The sequence below is a fragment of the Bos grunniens genome, chromosome 16 (assembly GCF_055505025.1).
Source record: "Bos grunniens cultivar Pamir isolate PY7600 chromosome 16, Bosgru_T2T1.0, whole genome shotgun sequence".
NCBI lineage: Eukaryota > Metazoa > Chordata > Mammalia > Artiodactyla > Bovidae > Bos > Bos grunniens.
Window position 1 is genome coordinate 69,081,144 of NC_141180.1, and position 16,672 is coordinate 69,097,815.

Consider the following 16,672-nt stretch of genomic DNA (forward strand, 5'->3'; position numbering starts at 1 on the left):
AGTGAGAAAATATGGTGCTGCTTTTGTCTACCAACAGTAATCAAATTATACTTCAAAAGAAGCACCTTTTGTATAATTTCTGTGTCACCTGCCTGTTTGTTTACAGATGGGTCTCAGTGCCCAAAGGAATAAGAGATAAGCAGTAATTTGTAGCTTGTCTAAGTTTCTGACCCCCAGACATCAATAACTGAAAAGAAGAAAAAATGACTGAGGGACCAGCTTTCTCTCCTTCCCCGTCTCTGTGTTTGTGCTTTACTCCCCTTTCTGTATTTGCGCTTTACTTGACATCAGGTGTCCCGCCAGTGTGGGAAAATGGTTGTGCAGCCTGAGCGCCTCACAGAAGGTGACGGAGGAGCGCAGACTACGAGAGAGGACAGGTCGTTTTGCTTAGCTCTTAGACTCTAGCAGGAATCATACATGCAGAGTGTAGCAGAAGAGCATAATGGTGAAGAATCTGAGCTGGAACCCTGCTGCTTTACTGTGTGTGTGATCTCAGATATTTAACCTCTTGCAGTCTTTCCTGTCCTTTAGTGTTACTTTGAAGGATTATATACGATCGTGTGTGTACAGTCCTTTAACACACTACCAGGCACACAGTGTGTGCTCAGTCAGGAAATAGTTCCTGCTGCTTTGCTGGCACTATTTTTATAGGGGTTTGGGAATAGATTTTAATAAGATTCCAATTGACTTTATGTGATAATACTGTATATTCAGAGGTGAGAACTTTAAATTATTTAGTTGAATTAGAATTTCACCACCTATAATTTTAATCAAACTAGTGTGGATAGTGAAACTTTTGGTATTTTTATCTTACATAATATCTCTTGACACTTTGAGCATAAAGATTACATAGTTGTTCCTATAATTTTTTCTTTGGCCAGACATAAGTGCAGTCATTAAAATTATATTTTCATGTATAATAAAAATTACATGGTACTTGGCCTAATGAATATTTGGTGAGATGTTTAAATAAGTATTGTATTTTTAAAATCATAATATGAACATGAAAGTCATCTTGCTGAAGAAATCTGCTTGTATATTCAGAATGGAAGATCAAAAATAAATTAATGATAGAATATTTATTTTAAAATAAGGATTTTCAGCAGTACTAAAGCACTTTATTATTGGATTCAGTGCTCTTTGAGAACTTGGAGTGTCATCAGATTCCCATAAGTTTTCAAGATAGTGTTATCAGGGATATAGAAATGATTTTAAGTTAACACCTGAGATAGGAATTTATCGTCTGTTAAGAATTCTGTTTTTCATTAGTTATCTTTTTAAACTTGAATTTTTCTGGAAGGAAAACACTAGCTTTTAAAGATACTGCACTGTAGTAATAATTTGTATGAATAGTGTTTGGATTCTGTTTGAGTGTGTATACCTGTGCATGCACACATGTGCACATACACTTTTAAAAAAGAATTAATAGAATTCTCTATACTGAGGGAAGGGTTCCTTTTACTTTTCATCACACTAATTTGGTATTATCCTCCTATGTGTGAACTTTGTCTAGTAATTTTGGTACTTAGTAATTTTAGTCTTTTTATGACCAAACAGAATAAAGTAAGTGAAAAACAGACCTTACCAAGAGGTGGGGTAATACAGCTCAGCATTCAGAATTATTCTGTGTAGAACAGAACATTTAGATGACTGAATTAAAAATGGGAGATAAGCTGAGTGTCAGTAGAATTCAGCACATTAAATTTTAAGTACTGAAACATTCTCTGTGATTCTGAACTTTAATAGATGTTTCAGTGGATAACTCTTCAGAATAGAATCAAGGATAAAAATGATTGATGTTAGAATTAGCATAAGTAACATCCTTACTGAATCAAGATGGATAGATTTATATACTGGTATGCAATAAAAGCACTGTTTTAAAATTAATGGGTTAGTATTTCTTGATTTTAAAATTTGTAATGGAACCAACAAAATTTCTGTGAAATATTCGGACCATAACACTCAGTGAAGGTTTTTTGTTTACCCTTTTTATTAAAAACTTGGTAAAAGTGCATTGTATACATTGTTCATCCTAGAATCAAGTGTTCATCAAACATTTGTAGTTTTTCCCCCATCCCTCCCCGAAAGTGTTTAATCGGTGGAACAGGATATTTGTCACCCACCAAATTAAAAACTGCAGGCAGTTTGTAAACTTGGCACTCAGAGAACGAAGTAGGTGCCATAAAGTGATGAAGTATCGCCATGTGTACACTTGCTGTCAGGAAATAAACTTCCTATATGTTGTGGTTTGGCAGACATGCATCTTAAAATGTATTAAATGAAACTGCTGCTGCACTCTTTATCCTTTATCTGTTTTCAGCAGTGCATCCTGTTTGTGCCTGTAAGTAACCAGCAGTTGCTTCAGTTAGAGGAGAATGATAGATTTTTTTCAGATATGCTTGAAGTTAAGTGGTGATGCTCCTTGAGAGTGGAGTAACTAGCTGATTGAGGAAATCAGTGAAATACTAGCTTGGCCCTGAACACCAATGAGAAAACAAATTTTCTGTTTTGAACATTTAATTTTTTTTTTTTTATAAAAACTTGAGCCTGAGACACATTGATTTTTCACATTTTATCACATCATGTCAAAATAATTTCCCCCAATAAATGTGAGTACTGATAAAAGAAAATGAACATATCAGTTGTTTTTAAAAAGTGAATACTTAGATGAGAGCTTCATTGCTGAAACCTCTGAACTTTATGTTTATGGAATATCTCAATTAAATCTTATTGCATGGAATATGGTTTTTAGAACCCTAGAATAGGTCAGAAAATTTGTCCTTTGCACAATTATGAAGTTTACTTAAAATTGACAGTAATGTTTTATTTACATATATTGAAATGGAAAACTAAATCTAAAATGAAGAGTCTTTTGACCATCTCCATTTCTTAAATTAAAATTTACTTGGAAAACATGCAGATACATCCTCTTGGCCCCTAACATAAGATTCGAACCATTGATGTATGCATGCCTGTTATTGCGTGTTAATACACAGAATCCCCCATGTGGATTTTTTAGGTAGATTTTTTAATAGGTTGTTTTGGGATACTTTTTTGTTATATAATGTATTTTTAAGAATTACCTTCTTCAGAAATTAAAAAATATATTTTTGGATTCCTTTATATGATGAGTTTTAACTAAAACTTGTCCTATGGATGTAATCATAATCATTTTAACTACACATGCTTTTAGCAATATTTTACAGGTTGCATGTTTTGGGGGGAAAAAAAATGTTGTCTTTTCTAATGTAGTTTACGGTGGCGATATCTGCCTGCCTTTTCTTTTGCTGCATTGGCACAAGCATTGTGCTTATTTTGTTGTAAATGGTTCCAGTATTTTATCAGTTCACTAGGCTGGAACTGATGAGAGGTAATTAGGTGGCTGTATTTACAGCTTGAGTAAGAAACTCGCCAGTGATTGAACACAAACTCATTGGGAGGGGGCACAGGATCAATCCTCAACTTGGCAAGACAGATCCCCACATATACATCTTCCAAGTGCAAACGACGGATACTTAAAGAAACTTTAAATATCTTCTCTGCCAGATCTCCAGAAAAAACATAACCAGTCCCAGAGCAGAAGACAGGATAGCGTTCACTAGGGTAGAGGTCTGGTGGCATGTACCACTTGCTGTCTTTGTTTCGATTGGGTGCATATCCCCTCATTAGGTAACCAGTAAAATAGTTATGTCTAGGAGGCAGGTCTGGCTTCAATAACTTATGTATTAAATACTCTGTATTGACAAACATGTCACTGTCAGTTTTCATTACATAAGGAATACGCGGACAGTATGTTGCAACCCAGTTCATGCCCATGAGTGTTTTAATGGTCAGATTATAGTATGTATCTAAGTATTCCTGTTGGATAATATCATGGTACTGTCTGCTTTCTTCCAATATTGCACGTTGAAGGTAGCCACTTGACTTAATACTTACGCCTAAAAGAAAAATCCGTGTGATTTGAATGCCAGGTGCTAGACTCTCATTGCCCCAAGTTTGCCGAATAGCTCGTCTAGCTTCTATTTGTCCAGGTTCCGCAGCGATTAGTAGTATTAAAAAGGGGCTTTTCTCCTGGCACTTTTCGGGTTCGTTGATAATGTATTTGAAATGGTAAGCATTTGGGTGTCCAGTACCTTTCTCGTTGTAAATGCTTCCGTTGGCACCGAGCGTGTTCTCCAGCCCTGTGACTCCTTGCAGTGACAGATCCGTGTTGTTGGGGTCAGTTGCTGTTTGAGGCCTCAGGGTCTGAGGGACAGTTTCTTTCCAAATGTTCCGAAGAGAGCTGTGGTTTGTCTCACTTTTTGTAGAACGAAATCCACGGAAAGTGTATGTCACAGGGTTTTCTTTGAATCCAGCTCTGCCTGGCAGCCAGTCATGATGATTGAAAAACAAAAACATAGCAAAAAGAAACACGAGAGAAAGTACACCAATAAGATGGGTCCGAAACAGAGACCTCTTGGCATTCCAGCTCATCTTTGCGAAGCAGCAGTGTCTCCTTCTCCACTGAAGCATGTTGTAAATACCCAGTAATGGATGAGAGATCCTGGTGGCTGGGGAACGTGTCCTTCTCCTGAATCAGTACTGTTCTTTGGTAGTCATTTTCTAATTCGGTCACGTCGTCTCCCTCGCAGTCATTCTATAAAGATGAATCATAAAAGTTTACAAAAATGCTAAATACCACAGAACTGCTTTAAAGAGACTAATAAAATTAGGGCAGATGGGAATTTTTAAGCTGTGAAAATATGATCGCCCAGGAACAAAGTTTATAATTTGTCTTCCCTTGGCAACCTAATGTCCTGAGAACAGGATTAATTTCTTTAAAAATATACCTTTGGAGTGCAGTGAGCACTTTTAAGATAGGTGATGGATTTTTCTTCCACTTATTTCATCATCTCCGTAGCTCTGGTCATTTATTCTTTTGACTAAAGTTAAAGACTGAAAGTTGTGTGCATGGAGGAGAGAGAAACGCTGCTGGATTCCTGAGAGAGGCCGTGTAAAAAGGCCTAAGAGCAGATGGAAAATGTATTGGCATTAATTAAAATTGATTTGACATACCATTGGTGGTATGGTGCACAGTCAGCGGCCTTTTTTGTAAAATGGTCATGTGTCAGTTGTGGGACAGACGGTGCAAGGTTGATTATGGCAGAGTTCTGTTAGTCACAGTACACTGCCTGGCATGTTTCCATTGGCCCCTACTGTGTGGAGAAAGTCAATGAGAAGATGCACCTGTCAAAATTAATTTTCAGGGTTCAGTAACTTCAGTGCAAGATTTTAAGACAGTAATAAATGATGAACATTTGCAAATACCCTTTTCTTATTTTAACCTTCCACTTTAAATGTGAGGCATTCAGATCACTGTCTTTACTTAGACTTAAGATTGATTTTTAAAATACAGCAACTAATTATCTGTGGCCTTCACAGAGTACTATCATGTACTTCAGTTGAATCTCCATATTAGAATTAGCAAAGAACTGCTTTGAACGGTCTTCCGAGTTTTTCAAAATACAGACATTAGGTACTGTTATATCCTCAGTTTAAAATTTTAAATTTCACAGAATGCATTTTAAAAGATTTTTGAGTTATGCTGTGTTCTAAATTTGCATGTGGAGAATTTATTACATTTGTAGGACTTGCATGACACTTAGACTTGCTTGACAGTTAGAGCCCTACATTTAGAAGACAAAAATTATGGGCTGTCAATATAGGAGATTCATGATGCCACGTATTAAGAACCGGTATTCGAAGTTTCTCAGTGCATAGCACAAATTTGTTCGTGTTTTTTCAGTTCTTAGTTTTTCTGGATCAAGGTGTGGGGGTAGAGGATAGGTGAGCTATAGCTTGAATTCTATTACAAGAGAATAAAAACTTTTTGAAATGGGGACTGATGTTTAATTTTAACTTTTTCAACTTTTTATCGTGAAAATTATTTAAGGAAAACTGGTCAATTAAAAATTTATTGTAAGCATTTGTTTATTAGAAATTTTATATAAATATGTGTGTGAAAATGTTTATCTAGCTTGTGATACTGAGAAGTTTATGGTTAATACCAAATATACTTTGATATGAAATTTAATTATTTGGGGGAAATAATGACATTTACATGGAAGTCCTCATAAAATTGAATAACTAGAATAACATTCACTTATATAATATGAAGTATTTAGAAAATATTGGTTGAAAGTATTAGACACATGTATGAATGAAAGTACTACTATTCTAGTAACAGCCACTAGGAGGAGCAAGTAGGTGGGAATTTGAACGGACTTCTAAAGTATAATAGTATAGGCACCATCTTTTGATAATTTCTAGTATATGAAATGTACTTTTAAAAGTTATCATTTTTCTCAGAAATAAGAAATTATTTAATCATCTTGTGAGATAGGAGCAATGTTTTTTTTTTTTTAAGTTTTCAGGTTTTAGAAACATAGAATCTAGTTATTTATTTATTAGAATTTATTCACTTGAATTTTAATTTCACATTACTCTGATGAAGACCAAGACTTCACTGTACCAGTAAAACAGTTCTGTTGTGAACTCTGTTGTGAAAATAATAGAGCTGAGTGTTCTAATTTAGAAACTCACTTTTTTTCTTATAGTTGGCCATTCTGCTGAGATGAGAAAACTAAGCTTTTATTTTCAAATGAAATATTAGATAAATAATAATAACTCTTCCTCTACCCCATAAAGAGGCCAATAGCTTCGAGGGTTATGAATATAAATTTAAAAGAAACAAAACTTGCTTTTAATGTTTATTTGATAATCTATTTTAAACATTCCAAAACTAAATTAAATGTATCAGCTTTCTGTTGATAGAGAATGCTTGAAATCTGGTTGAAGTCTAATCATTTAGATCTTTCAAGAGTGTAAATTTGATGGTTTAAGAAGCAATAAATAGAAGTTCAGATATTTGAATGAATAAAGGACTGAAAAATGAATGCAGGTAAATATATTAGTAAATTGTATTTTTATGAAAATATGCCTGAAGTGATGTTTCTAAAGTATTTCAGTGTTACAGAAAAGAGCCAATTATATATTGTAATCTGGCATAGTACCCGTAGTTTATGGTCCTGTGTGATTTTGTAGCAATATGTAATGGAGATGCATCTTAATTTAAATTCATGATATTTGTATGTTTGTAAATATTAAGCTGCTCAAACTTGAAATATATATATATACCCGTTTGAAAACTCTCTCGTTGGTAAATGTAGTGCATATGTCTAACCTTTAAAAATTCTTTATTAAAAGTTTTTCAGGTATTTATCATAATTGTTTTGTTAAAAAGAAAGTACAATTAAAGTAACGATTCTTCCTGCTATTAAATGATAAAATCCTTTTCCAGTTACTGCCTGTTGTACATTAATTCTTAAGAAGTGGTAATAAAACTAGAAAGTTGAAATATTTTGATATTCTAAATAGTCTTTGCACTTTTACATTTTCAGAGTAGCAGTAGCTTTGATTTATATTATATGGGTTTTTATGATAATATTGTTAAGTTGTTCATGTGTATTTACATCTTATGGGTTGACGCTCACGGAGAGGATGTTACTGTAAAATGTTGTTCCCTTTCTCTCTCTCTCTCACACACACGCATGCACTGATTTTATTATCTGGCTTTTAAAAGTGTTGATGTTTTTAGTCTGTTGGAACAGTTCTAGAGTTTAGGGGTGCTTGAATAAAAACTCTGCACTCCTATTTTGAAATAGCTAGCTAATAAAAATGTTTAATGGGTGACTTTAACATTGAGAGATAAAGGCTCTAAAAGAGACTTGAGGTTTTTTTGTTTATTTAATACTGTCTGATTTCATTCTTTAATGGACTAAATGCTGTGAGTGAGAGTTGATGTTGAACTGTAATAATAATAGGCCTGATAGACTTGTTTAATCTTAATTTTAGAATAGAATGCTTACATATGTCTTAAAAATGTTTGCCTTTTGTGATTATTAAATAATGAGTTGTGCTGTGAAGTTGAGCAAAAATCAGAATCTTAGAGGACCTGTAAAAAATTTTAGAAATACATGAGTTCCTGAGCCATGAGCTGCTATTCTGGGATTGTTACTAAAATAGTAGATTTCATTTTTGCCCTGCACACACATACTGTGCCAATAGTTCACTATTACATATTTATATAGCCTGGCATAGTGGCTACATTTAAGTTGAATTTTTTGACCTTGTATTGCTGTTACATGGATATTTTTATATCAGAGTATTTTCATATTGTGTTTTTGAGTTTCACTTTAAAAATGATCACCCAAACCAATCTTATATTTTGATCATTTAGAATCAGTCTGTTGCCTAAAGTCAAGTCTTGCTTTTAGCAATAGGGGTAATAGTAGCAAATATTTATATTTCTTTGTTTGAAGTTGTATTCGTGGACATGTAAATCTCCTGTGGTAGTGTGCTGTGCATAAACACACACTGCCTTCTGTGATCCTGTACAAATGCTTTCCTTTTAGTATCTTACAGTTCAGTGGTACTTAAAATTTGTTGATGGTCTTCAGAGGTTGTGTTCGTTACTTTTATTTAGGGAGATGGACGTAGGAGGGAAGATTTTGTTACTAAAACCTGCTCTATATTAAGATTTTGCTTTAAAAGGACTGAAAAAGCTCTTAATATTAGGATCATTTTTTTATACCATTTAGTGTAATTTTACTGCATTGACTCCTTTGATAGCCATTTTAAGGAGAGCCCTTTAATTTACTGGATAAGGATTCAACTTGACCTAATTTGATAGAGGATTACTGTGTTTTCTTTAGCGGGTTTCAGATTTTTTTTTTTTTAAGTTTCATTTTTCAGAGAAGCCTTTAAGCACAGCTTGTTACTATTTGCCTTTTCTGTAATCCATAATTACTGCGAGCTACATATTTACTTGAATAAAGCAGTGACAGCTTGTCTTCTAAACAGTGACAAATTTTAAAATCATATTTAGAAACCCTCTCACAGTTTCAAGGACAGTGAAATGTATGAACTTGTTTATTAGAGATTAGTGCCTCCTGGGCTATCAAAAGGTAACAGACATTTAAATGAGTATCACACACAAGATATCGACATACCTTCCTTGGTCAGGCCATTTATGTGGCGAGGATTATGCCCACTGAAGATACTTTTGGCACGCCATCGCTCCAGCAAAAAGACGCTATCGAACACACACACCTCCCCCAACAGTCTGCCTCCTGCGATTGCTTATCACATGTCCAAAGTGTCCATCTGTCTGCTTGTCTTCGAGTACCCTTCCTTGTTCATATGGGTGCTAATCTTCTGAGGTCTTTCCTTTCATTTTCTCTTTAACAAAAGAGCTGTGGTGGTTTCGTTCTGTTTGGAGCACTGTCGACTCTTCTGACAGTTGATGCATTGAAGCTTTTTACATCTGCTGTCTTCCTGGCCGGACAATGCAGTGCTCTATTCTCTTTTCAGTATCCATATTTCTAGTAAGAACCCTGAGCTGCAATGTAAAGCAGCCAGAGCTAGAATGGAGTGCTTCGATGGTATTGGAAAAGAGCAGGATTTAACTCTCTCGTCGTTGCCTGGCAGCTGCAGGAAGGACTGAGCCGTTTCACTGGGGTTTTAGTCTGTAATATGAAATCCACGGTTCCTCAGCTGCTGCACAGGCAGGCAGCAGTTTAAATGTGGGCTTGACAGATGCTCTCTCTGACAGAGCAGAATTTAACGTCACTGCTTGGCTGAGTCCCACGTGATTGTTTGCATTCATTTTGCTTAAAAACCCAAGGTAGGGAGAAGCTTAGAGATTTTGCTTCTTTGTGTTAAATTATACGTAGTCAATGTAAGTGTAGTGATAAGTGAATAATACAACAATGGAAGGATTATGAAATGAATGGTTATTTTATTTTTTTCAGCTTATCCCTCCTCCCCTTTTTTTTAACTTTACATTCAAGCACAAATTTTCTAAATGTTTTCGGTGTTAGATGTTGGTTTTCATGTTACCTGCATGATTTTACCGGGCACAAGCCATATAGCGTTAGTGTGTAACTTGGTGTAATTTAACCCTTTCATTGCACTCCTTCCCTTGAATTTTTTTTTCCCCTCAAATTGTTCTAACTTTAGTTTTACTAATATCTAGTTACAACCCATAGACCATTTTTAATGAGTAACTTAGACACCTCTCCATTATTTTCTGGAGTTTATATAAATCAGCTGCCATGAATTATTGTACTGACACATGATTTGATACAGCCACTTCTTTTTTTACGTGCAGTTTCTAGTGTTCTTGAAGGCAGCAAAACTTTATTTTTAATGTCATCATTTATTTTTTATTTTTCTTTAAAATTACTTGTATGGTGGAATTCAACAAAATAATGTAATAGATAAAGCATAGTTAAACAGGATCTTCTTGGGTAGTGAGATCATAGTAATCGTATTTATTTGTCCTAATATTTCAGGATGGTTTAGTAACTTGCCATCAAGCAAAGTTTTCCATAAACACTAGATACTCACTCTGAAATATTTCTTTGTATGTTTAGTCTGTTGGGCACCTTGCTGCTTTTTTTCTACAAGTACTGGGGCATTGTCCTTTATTAAAATAACTTGAGTTATCAGTTTTCCTCAGATTTTAGGGACATTAACTCATAGAAATTTACCATTTTGAAACTTAAGCTATATATTTGTGGTCATATATTTTTGGTCCCACCTATTTTCCCTACTAATGTATGTTGTTTCAAATACAGATTTATGTTTCTTCCAATATTTTTAATTTTTTGTTTTTGTTATATTTTTTAGTACAAATGATGAATTGTGTTTTGTAGTTTTAGGAATCCTAAGACTTCTTTTTTTAAGGGGTGTATGTGATTTTCCTGGAAATGTTAGTTGGAACATTAAGAGTTTTATAGATGGGAAACCTAAGGCCTGGAGCTTTGGCTTTTCCTGGTAAAGTGTGAAGGATAGAACTAAAACCCAGGTTTCTTGGCATTTAGTCCCTGAGTCCACACATATTACATGTTCACCACTCTGTTTTTAATTAAACTTAGGTGGCAGAGTGATGGTTAAGCTTAAATATAAATATAAATATAAGCTTTAAATAAGCTTAAAATGACTTATTTTATAAAAGTATAAGTAGATCTTACTAGGTCACTATTTATCAATAATTCCTGACATAGGATTTGACTGTGCTAGTAGCAGCAGTGACTCAATTCATGTTGCATGCCAAGCCTGCTTGAGCTGTTATATAAATGACTTTTTTTCGGATAAGGTTTTATTATTGTAATACCCATTTTAAAGATGAAGAACCAGTGTTTAGAGTTATAAAACAATTATCCCAACTATCAGATGATTCGTGATAAGAAAGAGTCCAGCTGGGAATTAAAGCAAAAGTAAGTTGTTCTCAACCATTATGCTGCATGGCCCTGCTGGAGAACTGTGGGAATTTTTTTCCTGTTACTAGTACAGCATGGGGCTTCCCTGGTGGCTCAGTGGTAAATAATCTGCCTACTAATTCAGGAGGTGTGGGTTCAGTCTCTGGGCTGGAAAAATCCCCTGGAGAAGGAAATCGCAACTCACTCCAGTATTCTTGCCTGGGAAATCCCATGGACAGAGGAGCCTGATGGACTACAGTCCATGGGGTCTCAAGGAGTCAGATGTGACTGAGCACACCAGCACAGCATACCCAGAGATCATTCATAGGATTTTAAATGGATGTTTGTATTTTTGTTTTATTTACTTGATCAATAGATAGGTATCTGATCAACTGCTGTGTGCCAGCGTTTGCAATTTGGCACACCTTAATAAATGATACAAAAATGGTTTAGATGCATCCTTGCCCTTTCTCCAGGAAGGATAAAGCAGTTATTTTTGGCTGTTTTTTTGATTGTCCCACTGAATTTCTTATGGATCTTGACTATTAAGAGAACTCCGTAGATAAGCTGCTGCTTAGTCGTCCCTGTAGTGTTAGGTGGAGCCCTTGAATTCCCAGTAGACTATTGTCTCAACTGTGCTTGCAGAGGAGCAAGTGTTCATATAGCAAAGGAGACTCCTGAAAGCTCATGAAAGGATACCTGTGTGCCGAATCAGAATTTACTTTGAACTTTCAGGTACAACTGCATTCTGTTTCTTATGTTTAAGTTAAGCTAGCTTAGGAACTTTACAGAAAAACAGCAGTCATGAGATAAAAGTTCCTTCAGTGACTTTTTCTAGCAACCTGCATGTTTCCAGCCAAGAGAAGCTGTAAAAATCTTATGACAAGCAAGATTGTAGAATCTCTTCCTTCAGTCTGGTTTCTTTTAAAATCTGAATTCTGTGGTTAAACTTTCTCACTAAATGTGACAGATTTCTTTATCAGACTCAGCAGACTGGCAGCTATTTTGTTAAGTTTTATAGTTATAAATGTCTTGTAATTTTTACTTGCATAGGTCTGCTTTTTAATTTTATAGCACATCCCTGGTGGGAAAATAGGTGAATATTACTATATGCATCATGGCCAGAATTATCCAGGTTCATATTAGGGTTTCCCCGTGCATGTCTAGAATATCCCTTAAGGAGCCAGAATTTAAAGACAGAATTTGCTGTGCCTCCTAACTCTTTAAGTCTTAAATCGGTACAGAAATAATAATAATTTTTTTATTCATATTGTTAATAGTTTTTGAGTGATTATCACATGATCAGTCAGGTATAGATTGGTTCAGTATGTAAAAGGAAAGGTAAGTGATTTCATGGAATTATACTACGTGTCTATATAAATTCAACTAAATGTCCTTAGTAAAAAGAATGCTGGAGAAAAGAATGTGGAGATAGCACTTCAACCAGGGCGGGTGATGAGCAAACAGCCTTGGGAGACATGAATCAGTTTTCCCTTCATTGGTCTCCATTCCTGTTTATGCTTTAGTCTGGCTAGTAGGCCCCTGAATGCAAGCCATTTATTTCACCTGAAAAACTAGCTATCTTTTTCCACTCCTGGAGAAAAATCTTAATGTTGTGGAGCAGATGTAATTTCCAACGTAATACACTGAAAAATTCCATTTGAACCAGTTAGTTAGGTAACACCTTCAGTTTTATTGAGATAATCAGCAGTTTTGCATGGCAGTGTTTACTTGGAGTTTATCTAGAGACTGCTTTGACTTAAAATCAAATGACATCTTTTTCATTACATAAAAAGATTTGGACAGATGGCATATTTTTGACTATTTAATAGTAGTAGTTTTCCTTTTTGAAAAAAAATGGTTGTGTTTATTAAGAATTTGGTATTTTCCTTTGACTTTTATTGATGTTTTACAAAGCAGTTTTACTTTTCTTTGAACTCACAGAGCAGGAATTAGCTGGTTGCAAATTAGCAATCTCAGAATGACCACAAGTGTCAGTGTTTGCCTGCCTTACTATTTTGCCTTCAGTTTTCATAAGCTTATGCTCCAGTTACTCATAATGTTTAAGAATTTCTTTTGACTTGAAAGCGGAACTAAATTTAAATGTCTCTTTGACATTTGTCTATTTTAATTCACACAAAATATTAAATGATCCTAAGAGAAAAAGCAAAGCATCTAAAATCAGCAGTAATGTGGAAAGTACTGTAATAATAAAGGCATATCTCAGAGATATTTGGGGTTCAATTCCAGGCTACTGTAGTAAGTGAGTTACAGGAATTTTTTGTTTACCAGTGCATAGAAAAGTTATGTTCCCAGTACATTTTGTGCAATAATAGCATTTTGTCTAAAAAACAATGTACATATTTTAATTAAAAAATGCTAACCGTGATCTGACAACATAAGGTTGCCATAAACCTTCGAACTTTTTTTTTTTTTTTAAAGTGCAGTATATGCAGTGCAGTTAAACAAAGTATGCCTTTTTGCTTGTATATGCTTTGGTTTCTCAGTAGCACAGCTCTTTCTTTTCAGCATAAATCAACTAGAATCTTTCAATTGTTTTTTTGGCACACACAGAATAATCTTAGAGGTTAGAGCTGGGGTTATCAGTGAGGTTGGTATTGAGCTTGATACTGCTTTCCTAGGACATGTTCTAGAAGTTTACGAGGGAAGGTGTTCTGGGCTGACAAAAAAAATGAAGAGCATTTAGTATATGTGGCCAGGGAATGTAGTGTGTTGGGACAGTTTTTGAAAACAACAAAGACTAGTCCTGTGTGCTGCAGGACTTCCAAATGTCCGTGTGTGTGTGTGTGTGTGTGTGTGTGAGAGAGAGAGAGAGAGAGAGAGAGAGAGAGTCAGTCCCCAGTCTCTGGGATCTAATGCTTGATGGTCGGGGGTGGAGCTGACGTAATTAATGACAGAAAGTCCACAACAAAGGTAATGTGCTTGAATCATCCTTCACACCCCATCTCCTTGGGTCTATGGAAAAATTGTCTTCCGTGAAACCAGTCCCTGGTGCCAAAAGGTTGGGGCCACTGTGTTAGACCATTTTTATTATTAAACGAACCTAAAACATAATTGGAATACACTCGGAGAAGGCAGTGGCACCCCACTCCAGCACTCTTGCCTGGAAAATCCCATGGACGGAGGAGCCTGGTGGGCCACAGTCCATGGGGTTGCTAAGAGTCAGACAAGACTCAGTGACTTCACTTTCACTTTTCACTTTCATGCGTTGGAGAAGGAAATGGCAACCCACTCCAGTGTTCTTGCCTGGAGAATCCCAGGGACAGGGGAGCCTGGTGGGCTGCCATGTATGGGGTCACACACAGTTGGACACGACTGATGTGACTTAGCAGCAGCAGCATGTTGCCTGTGCATTTCATTTTAAATGGTTAGAGGGGTCAGTGTAAAATATTCTTAAAGGGGATGTGTTGAGTTTGATAGAGTTGCGAAGCCTACTAGGTCCGCACCTTTAAATTGTTTCAGGCATCTTACTGGCCCGTAGCTGTAATTCTTTGATTCCCAAAATAATCAAATTAATATAATTCCAAACATGTAACCTTTGATAGAGAGAGCTGGGCAACAGAGTATTGTTTATCCACATGAAACAAAAGAAGAGCCAATTTACAAGCTATAGAGCAAAATTTTAAGCTGTATAGGTTTGAAGAAACCCACGTTGAATTGTCTTCAAATGTAATCATTTAATTGGACCCTTCAGGTTGTACTGTAATGGCATTGTTCCTAGTGAAAAAGTATTACTTACATTAGAATAATGGAATTTCAGAGTAGAATTGGACCTTTGAGGTCATCTAAAAATCTAGTTTCCTCATTTTACAGGCAAGGTAACTAAGACCCTGAGAGGTTGAGATTTTTCTCAAAGGTTTGCTCTTAATGTAGCAAAGCCACATTAAGGTAGAACCTAGAGCTTGAGACTTGCAAGTCAAGTGTTTTTTTGCATTGATTTACTCTGTCTTGAGTTACATTAGTGTATTTGTTTTTAGTCCATGGACCCATGAGATTCACAAATGATCCTGTGGACCTTCTACATTACCTGTGTCCCTCTTCCACTATAAAAACAATTCTGCTGACTTTAAGTGAGAAAGAAAACTTTTATTAAATCTCAGTGAGAAAGAATTGTTCATTATGGACTTCGATGTTAAAGATCGGAACACACACTTTGGTTTGTTTCCAGTTGCGATGCTCTAATTGGCATTTTATCTAAATTATTTATTTGTAGATTAAGGAACTACATTCATGTGGATGTAATTTTTTAATCTCCAGATAAATAATTTTTAAAAACCTGACATTTTCCCAGTATGATAGAATGCCTCTTTAAAAGAGTTTTGCATTATATCTCACTCTCTTTTGAAAATTTTTATTGGTGTATTTGTCTGGGTTCTCCAGAGAAAGAATCAATAGGGTAGATAGATTGATTGTGAGGAATTGGCACATGTGGTTAGGAAGACTGAAAAGTTCCAGGATTTGCTCTCGGCAAGCTGGTGACCCAGGGAAGCTGATGGGCTAGTGCAGTTCTTGTCTGAGCCTGAAGGACTGAGAACTGGAGGACGCATGGTGTAAGCGCTCCAGTCTGCGTCCAGGGCAGGAGAACCCCTGGTGTGCCCCCTCGACGCAGCCAGGCAGAGGGGAACGCTCCTCTGTTCTGCCTCTGTGTTGTCTTCAGTTCTTCAGTGGATTGGACGAGGCCCGTCTGCAGTGGGAGGGCAATCTGCCTTACTCAGTCTACAGATTCAAACATTCATCTCACCCGGACGCATCCTCATAGACATGTCCAGAATAATGTTTTAGCCAAATGCCAGGGATATTAATTCCTTATCAAATCTTTTCTCCCATTCTTTGGATTGACTTCTCTGTTGTTAGTGTCCTTTGATGCATGAAAGCTTTTAATTTTGATCAAGTCAGGTTTATCTGCTTCTCTTTTGTTTTCCTGTACCTTTTAGTACTACTTTCACATTCACATATTCTTGAAACTAATGTCAAATCTAATGTCATGAAGCTTTTACTCTGATTTTTTATCTGTAGGTTTTTAAATTTGTTTTAAAGTTCTGTCTCCTAAATTTAGGTTTCTGACCCATTTTGAGTTATTAATAATTTTTGTAGATGATGCAAGGTAGTGGTCCAGCTTCATTCTTTTGCATGTGCATATCCAGTTTTCCTAGCACTGTTTGTTGAAGACTATCCTTTCCCATTGCATGGTCTTAGCTCCTGTGTCAAAAATCAGTTTGCCATGTACGTGAAAGTTTATTTCTGGGCTATCTTATTCTGTTAGTCTGTGGATCTGCCTTCATTCCCTGCTACAGTATTTTGATTACTCTATCTACAAGTTTTAAAATCTGAAAGTTTTAGTCCTCCAA

At 35.8% G+C, this 16,672-nt stretch overlaps 2 protein-coding genes across 2 annotated transcripts in view; one reads left to right on the top strand and one right to left on the bottom strand.

Annotated features, from left to right (window-relative positions):
* CDC73 (cell division cycle 73) overlaps window positions 1–16,672 on the top strand; it is a 93,139-nt gene that overhangs the window by 43,904 nt on the left and 32,563 nt on the right. The gene's annotated exons all lie outside the window — the stretch shown is intronic.
* On the bottom strand, window positions 1,967–9,592 carry B3GALT2 (beta-1,3-galactosyltransferase 2). Its single transcript, XM_086345376.1, has 2 exons — window positions 9,051–9,592; window positions 1,967–4,636 (listed from the first exon to the last, which is right to left on the bottom strand). The coding sequence occupies exon 2, from the start codon at window positions 4,510–4,512 to the stop codon at window positions 3,244–3,246; it is 1,269 nt and encodes a 422-aa protein (XP_086201502.1). The 5' UTR covers window positions 4,513–4,636; window positions 9,051–9,592; the 3' UTR covers window positions 1,967–3,243.